Source organism: Cupressus sempervirens, chromosome 6 (assembly GCF_028749045.1).
Source record: "Cupressus sempervirens isolate cs-2001-9-10 chromosome 6, ASM2874904v1, whole genome shotgun sequence".
Lineage (NCBI taxonomy): Eukaryota > Viridiplantae > Streptophyta > Pinopsida > Cupressales > Cupressaceae > Cupressus > Cupressus sempervirens.
Genome location: NC_143123.1, coordinates 217,587,252 through 217,595,780, shown reverse-complemented (window position 1 = coordinate 217,595,780; position 8,529 = coordinate 217,587,252). Strand labels below are relative to the sequence as shown.

The following is an 8,529-nucleotide window of genomic DNA, read 5'->3' as shown; positions in this document are numbered from 1 at the left end:
CTGTGCACTCTTAACAGTTTCAGATTTATTGCTCCCCTCAATCTCCTTTTCATTAGTTTCTAGCTCTTGAAGTATTTGTGCTGTTAAGCATTGGTGCACCATAGTCACTCTATCTTCATCTTCATGAATTCTATTGTCTGTCACTGTATTCTTGGTTGTCTTATTTTCTTCTTCAAAGGATAATAGATCCCTTCTAAGATCTTTAAAAGTGTAATTGTCTCCTCCCAATTGTAAATTTTTTTGCAAAAGTTCTTCTTTTTGAGATATGTTATTGCTATCTTCGTTATCAAAATCCAATACTCGGATCAGTTCTTTTGAAAGCCACTCTATATTATCTTTCTCCTCCTCCTTTAGCATATCTGTTTCTAAGTCTTCATTCCTATCCACTTTTTGATTCAAAAAATCCTAAAAGTCTTGAATAGGTATGTCTTTTGACTTGCATACTTTTGATATACTTGTTTTGACCCTGTTTTTCAAATATTCTCTTTTTGGAGAGGGAGTCTGCTATAATTTGGTTAACTGCTTTGGAAACTCTTTGTTTGAAATTAATTTTTCCAGAGATGGTTCTACACACTGCTGCTTTTGAGACTTAGAGTGGCTTTCATCTATTTTGCTTTCTTTCTTTGTTGGAACTTCAAATAAGGATGATTGTTCCATATCATCCATACTCCTTTGAGAATTAGCTACGGTCTTGTTACCCTCCAAATTGAATTCTGATAATATCTTTTGTTCACTTTCTGCCCTTATGGCTTCTTTCTTTCTCTATTTTTTTGCTGTCGACAATTATGCTCTGTAACTTGGATCTGTTATTTGATTTGGATAACTTTTCCATGTTGAAGTTGTTTACCTATTTTGGCAATTTTGAGGGGGACAATTTATCCTTTCATCTGTCTATTGTATTGATCATATCCAGCTGAAGACTCCCATTTTTATTCTTTGCTGATATACTAGTTCTTTCCTGCTGACCTCCATTTTTTCGGAGTGCGGGGCTGTTACTCTTTCCTATTTCCTCCTTATTTGGCCTATCTTCCTTTGAGCTATCTGGTAAATCTTTTATGTTTTTTAATGCATTTTCCTTAGATTCATACTCTTCCTGCAACATACTCAGGTGCCTTATTCTGATCATGGAAAGAGAGTTGTTGAGATCTGATGTTCTTCCCAAAATTCTGAAGGAAGACTTCCACTCATCATCAAGTCTGATTATCTCTGTAATCTTACCCTCATGTTTTTGAAAATTTAAGTTGTATGTTGATCTATTTGTGATTACTTTATTGGTTTAAGATTTCTCTTGTTAGTTTTACATTTGATTAGAAGTTTTATATTATTGCATTTTTCAAATGACGCATCCAAACCAATCAATTCTCTTAATGATCTGCCAATTCTTTTAATAACACCTATTTGATTTAGCTCTAGAGGGATTGAATTAATGACAAACCATGTTGGAATAGTTAAATCTAAATTATCCTCTCTACAATTTGGAATCCAGTTAAAAAACTTGATCACATGATCCTTAAAAATACATTCAGATACCATAAGAAACTCTTTTTTCACATCTTCATCATAGTAATGAATAAAAACTAATTTATCAGAGTAATGCGAAATACTTACCTAGTAGCCACAAAAGTCCTCCAACCAATTAATTAGATTGTGTAGCTTTGTTTTAGGGCCATTCCAAAGGGCGAATAAACCAACCTCTTGACATTCTTGCTAGCATTCTTCATTGTCTTGATTGTTGATGATGAGGATCTTGTCTTCATGATCTTCTGGGGTGCGATGAGTGGAATTAGGGAAAAAAGAACTCAATTAATGAGTGAGAGGCTCCCTACGATGTGGAGGGATGTAGGTGAAAGGAGATTTCAAAGGTGGGGAATCCTTCAAATGAGATGGAAAATCTACTGATGGGTAGAAAGTGAAATCCTTTTGCCTAGTATAAACGGGATTCAGGTTCAAGCTGGCATATTTTGTTGAGTTGAAGACAAAGATTTACTTGTCTAGGCTAGTTGTAGAGTGAATCACTGGCATAGCTTTTCCCAGGAGTTCGACAGGATGGCAAATGGAATCCCACTTAGGGCATTGACCCTGAGTATTGTCAACCTCCCAGTTCGGCAAAATTATTTGAGGTTTTAACCGCAGATGTACCTGCATATCTAGAATCATTTACATATTCCTACACTTTAGGGCCTCTCAGACCAAGGACAGTTGATTTGCTTGGGTACAAATGCCCTTGTCTTTTCGATTTTGTGAATCTGTAGGAATGTTGCCTGGCTGTATGTGAATATTTTGCATTTTTTGCATTTTTCAATTTTTTGGTTCTGCTCGCCATTTTTACTTTATTATTAGTTTTTAATATGTTATCATTAGTATCTTATTTGATTTTAATATTAAGATTATGTTTAATATTCAAGTGAACAATCATTTTGGTTTAAACTTATGTTGAATTTAAAGAAATGAGATATTTCAAAAGTTCCATGCAAAGACATGTGCTTATTCTTTATACTCAGTTTGCATTTTTTTTTTAAACAATTACAATTTCAATTTAAATTGTTGGAAAAAAAATACTTACTATTTATTTGATTTAATATCAGGGATTATTTTTCATTTACTTTAATGTTAAAGTGAAGAGACAATTTGATTTTAAAAAAATTCTTAATTAAATAAATCAAATATTTTTAAAGTTTGATAGAAAAAAATGAAAATATTAAGTAGTAAACATGTACTTATTCTTTATACTTAATTTGCATTAGTTTGTTTATAAAAAAATAAATTTATTTAAATTAGATTTTAAATTTTAAATATATTAAATATATATTTTTTAAATCAAAAAGTGACATAGCACTTATATATATTATTTATTAATAAACTAGTTCAAGGGCTCATCATAGAAAGAACTAGCAACTGAATCCTTGCCAAAGTACAAAGTGCTAAACGCTGATAGATCATACCAGGCATACTTACAACACAATACAATTACTTTGCATTGAGCAAGAGTCCCAGGACAGATCATACCAGGCATACCCAAAACAAAATACAATTACTCTACATTGAGCAGGGTTCAATTATGCCAGTGAACCGCTTGTCTAATTGGAGCATTTGTGAAATAATAAAATACCATCCAAATCAACATTTGGGACATCAACCATGAAGGCCAACTCCATACTTTCCATTTTTAGCAAAACAAGATGAATCCTCATGCACAAAGAGTGAAAACTAATACTCGAATAAATGATAAGTGTGTTGTACAACTATAGCACTAGTTTATGTTAAGCTCCATTCATCTTCTTTGTGTCCATGTTAAAGTGAAGAAATCATTTAGTTTAAACTTTTTCTAATCGAAATAAATAAAATATTTCAAAAGTTCCATCTAAAATAAATTAAAAAATTCAAAATATTAATTAAATTATGACTACAACTATGTGGCACTTGTTGATACATATAGATATTAGACTAAAATAGAATAAAATATAAAATATAGAATATAAAATAAAATAAATAATAATAATAATTGTATACATTTGCTACAACTTGTAAGCCAAAAGCACAGCAAACCGTAGAGGATATGCAATCCAAAAGTGATGGCCAAAAAAAAAGGATAAGATATCCGATAAAAGAAGGCAATATGCCAATCTAACGGGCAACTACCTAAACTTAACTTTCCCTATGTAGCCGGTAACTAACTGAAAATCACCGACAGGTGGAGGCTGAGAGGGTGCACGGGAGCCGTGGATCTGGGGCGCATGGGACATCCGTGCCGTCCACGAGTACTAGACAGGTCTGTGTCAGGACACAGGAGAACACCATTGAAATTGGACGTGATTATTTACTTACTCTCGATTCAATCTCCCAATTTTGGAAAGTTTCAACCTTTTCGGAGGAAATCATCGTCATCAGAATCGAATTTGGGTCCCCTGCAATCCCTCAATTTGTTCCACGGCCGACCTGCACCTTCCAGCCACACATATTTTTGATGCTGTGATCGCCAGGCTTAAATTGGTGCAACTTTGGTTGTGTGGCAGGACCGGACAAGTGTAATTCACTGTGGGGTCTTGTTGACTTGATGCGTTTGACGCTACAGAGTCGTACCCGCCGGGGTTCGATCTCTGATTCTGAAGCTTCCTCCCATGGCCCTCACTTCCTCTTCTGCCAGCGGCACCCGATTTCTCTGCCTTGTTTTTTTACTGTTGTCTTGCTACTCCTGCTCGCTCTAGAACTTGACGCAGTCTTTGCGTAATATAATTGAACCTCTTTGTTCTTCCGGCTTTATAATCTGTGCCCCTTTTTCTGAGGATAAAGATGAAGGGTTTATTCAAGTCCAAACCTCGGACTCCTGTCGACATCGTTAAGATCACTCGCGAGCTTTTATGCTATCTCGAATCGCCTGTTCGAGATGCCAAGCGAGAAGAAAAGGTGAGAGCTTTATTTATAAAATGGCGCCTTTGCAATTTCATAAATTTAATCTTATAAATTAAAATTTTAAGTACGTGGTTTCGATCTCATCTGCATTCTTGCAGACTAGGTTTTGTTCTTTTGCTCTCTTTGTAAAGCGTGGCCTTTTGGCTTTGTGAAGTCGATCAGTTATGCGCTTCCCCTTTTCTAAAAGTACAATTATTGCTTTCAAAGGCCTCGATCAGCTTCATCATTTGTTGATAATTCAGCCAATTTTGTGCTGCTCATTGAAATGGGATAAAAGTTTTCTTGAAGAGGTTGTTAGGATTCCACCTAGTAAATACTTGTCGATAAATGTTGGAAACGAAGTTTGGGTTCTTCTTCGGATTATATCTAAGGTTTTATCTTAGATTCTATTCATTTCACTTGAGAATTTATCAAGCAACGAAGTTGATTAAATTTGACATGCACCGGTTTATACTGGAATGTCGATGCATCTTTGAAATCGGGCTCTTTCTCACTCTCCTGTTTGCAAACGTTCTGTGCTTACTTGCTCCTTTTGTATTTCATCTTTGTCTACACAGGATCTTTTCTTGTGTCTTAGTTATAGTCTCTGGATACGGTCAAACATTTTTTTTTCTTTAAGTTTCTGGTCAGTAAATATCAAGAGTCGATTATCAGTTTGAAGGTACAAACTATGTGAATCTTTTTTATTATAGTGTTTCAGTTTAATTTACCAAAACCAATTCAAACTAATTATCGATATACTTCAGTCTTTATTGAATTTTGCTAGTGTAAGCTGTGTACGGTTTCTATGTTTGGAAAGAGTGATGTCTGATTGGATCCCCTTGCAATTCAATCTTGCCTTATTTGGACTTTTCCACCACTCACTTTGCTTTTTGTTAGTTTAGTAATGGAGGGCCTGCTATTGGCGTGTTGTCTGCTGCATTCTTTACAAGAAGATACTCTATTAATGTCTGTATTATTTTGAAAACATTATTATAAGTGTGATGTGTCCACGACGAGTTTTGTTTTCTTTATTTTACTTTCTTGATTGTGCATTGATACTAGACTGAAATTTCGATTCTATCGTGTCTGTTATATAACTTATTTTGCATCCCTAAATCATTTAATTGTTGAGTAAACTGATGAGCTTTCCTACAAATGGCTTTGTTGCTGATTTGGATTTATGATCAGCTGTTTTTTGACATTTTCTCGGTTCTGTAATGCTGGTTTAGAGGCTTTACAATATGTACATGTATATATGTGTAGAATACACATAAACATATACTACATTCAACGACAACCATAAATTTAACAAAAGCTACAGAGTTGAGAAGATAGCTGATAATTGATAATGTAATGCTAATTTATCAAAATTGCAGTTTCTATCATAGTAGATTGAGTCAGCAAACCAAAAGTATAAATAGAATTGAAGTGGAAAAGTTCAGGAGAAAAAATTTCAGCTTTTCCATCCAGTGTAGCCAAAATCATTTTTTAAATATTGTACTTTTCCAAATCAGAGTGGGTAGCAATGTGCTGCCCAAAGTGACAGCCAGAAAAAGAAATACTGTATAAGGTAAACATAACAAAGAGCAGCCCTTTGGAATTTTGAAGGACACGAAAGTGATTTTCCATGGCAGATTTTAAAGCAAATGCATTGAAGGAAGTAGACGGATATCTGGTTGGTACTTCTGAGAAGGCAGTTTGACTATGCAAGTAATGTGGGTATGCAGGTTTGAGGGGCATTTAGTTTTATTGTTATTTTACCTCTTTTGAACCAAGCACTATTCAAAAAACTGCTCTTTGTCGTTAATTTGTTTCTTTTGTTTAAAAAATTAAAATTGCATTTCTCTGGAACACTGTGAGCTTTTCCTGAGTATGCCCAGAGTGCACCCAGACCTGGAATGGCTTCTCTTTGCCCAGGTATGTCTTAGATATACCCAGGCAAAATAACCAAGTTATTGCCAGATCCCAGCTGAATCTAAACTGGGGTTAGAACGAGATTTGAAACCCAGGATGATCTTGGTATTGAACTATAATGAAATTTAATGTTGTCAGCATGTAGTTATTGCTGTTGATTCTTCTGGTATAATATGGGGGAGTTGAGTGCCTTTTAAGCCGTATCTTACATGTTTGTAGAAAGAATATACCTCATGTAGGGCCACTTGTTAGGTAAGTCATGCCTTGATGTTTTGTTTAGATTAAACCTCCAGTGTAATGCCCCTCCCGGAGATCCTTGGAACACAAGGATAAAACATGCACTGAATAATTTTTTTCTTAAGAAAAGTTACTGAACAACATAAAGTAACCAAGTGCAAGAATGAAACATCTAAACAAGGTGATAAGAATAGGGAACACGGCTAAACTCACATGTTCACCGACACCAACGAAAATCTTACAACCACTTTCAAAGATCTCCAAGCACTACTGCAACTCACAAACCAAAGATCACAAGAATCATGAGAATATACTAAGGGGATGTTCTCTTTCAAACCCAAAGTAAAAGCTCCTAGCATGGTTATACAATTAAGTCCATTTCCACTCATCATATCATAAGCAAGAATTACAAGCAGAGACCGACAATGGTCATCCACAACACGAGGGCTCCAATTTACAACCACTCATCTATTGGACACCATGCTGAAAGACATGCTAACCCCTGAAATCTGACTAAGACTGAAATCCTGAAGCCTTGAAATTTGGCTAAGTCTGAATTATTGAAGCCCTAAAATTTCCTAGAATCTTTATCTTAACTCGGAGAGGTCTGGAACCTATCTCAAATGGATCGTCACATATATTAAAAGATATCTTAAGTTCAACTTATACTTAAATGATATATTTTATACACCTTGTAACTGATTTGTTTTGATATGGAAAGGTGCAACACCCAAAAGGGTAGATAGAACCAACTTTGGAACTTTCCTGTTGCACGTGAGGATATGCATTGCTTCGTGTGAGGCTTTGCATTACCGTGCACGGGGCTATGCATCATGCCACGTGAGACTTCGCCTCATGCTGTGTGAGACTTCGTTTGGCATGCATTATTGCGCGTGAGAGAGTAGATGCTCGCGTGAGGGAACGTACTCTCGCACGAAGGAACGTATTCTCGCACAAGGGAGAATGTATAGCTGCGCAAGACAATACATTCTCACGCGAAAAAACTGCCTTTCCCATGCGAGGAATGCCAACAACGCAACATCGAGGCAAGAAGAAAAATGCATAAATACATGAAACCACCATGTCGAGGAGTACCGGATCCACGTAAATTAAGAAATGATCACTCGAGAGCATAAAGAGATTAAATACATCTAACATCTAATTGACAACATCTATTCCATAACATCCAATGTAATCATGCAAAAAGCAACATCGCAATGAACAAACACGTGCATAAATCAAAATCACAAGAAGGAAAGCACCAACAATGAAGCCAAACTAAAAACAATCGTGCTCATTTCCGTCCATCCATAATAGCATCATGAGACCTTAGAGGCCCTAGCCATCCCCCGAGCATGAATCTCAAATTTTCAACAAGATAGTTGAGTTGTATTATGAGATCATTTTTACCAATACTATCAATAACAACATAAGAGAAAAGTACAACCAATCATGCTAATCTATCAATAGCAACACTATCCAAAGCAATAGTAAGGAATCTCATCTAAACCATAAGATACAACATCATAATAAGGAATGCATCAAATAACAACTACTATCATCTAAACATGATATCAAATGCATCCAAAGTAAAACATAAATCACAAGGAAACATACTCCGGATACACCAAAGTACTAAGTTAATATCCAACATCGGCCTCAAATTGGAAATAGACCATCTTTGTACATTGGTCCCCAGCAATGGCATAGGTAGCTACGCCTTCCAACCACGTGGTACCCGTAGGCCCACTCTTGTCGTGCTCATGGAGATAAATGACTTGACCACAATCACATAAGACAATCATCCATCCATGGCTAACATTCATGCCAAACAGTACAAAGGACTAAAAGCAAAAGCATGAGACAATGCAATACAACAGATCTTGGTCAAACACTTTATGTGTCTACTATGTAGGGATTCTAGTGAAGAGGAGATTGCTTGGGACTTCCAAGCTCAACATCGTATGAAACCTTTCCCCTTGGGAC

The 8,529-nt window shown here is 35.7% G+C and overlaps 1 protein-coding gene across 1 annotated transcript in view; it reads left to right on the top strand.

The window, feature by feature from the left end:
• Positions 1 to 3,842: 3,842 nt before the first annotated feature.
• The window catches only part of LOC149552045 (putative MO25-like protein At5g47540), a 28,544-nt gene continuing 23,857 nt past the window's right edge, over positions 3,843 to 8,529 (top strand). Inside the window, exon 1 of the mRNA XM_089787519.1 lies at positions 3,843 to 4,404. Coding sequence (XP_089643645.1) covers positions 4,291 to 4,404 — 114 coding nt within the window. The 5' untranslated portion in view covers positions 3,843 to 4,290. The remainder of the gene's footprint in view (positions 4,405 to 8,529) is intronic.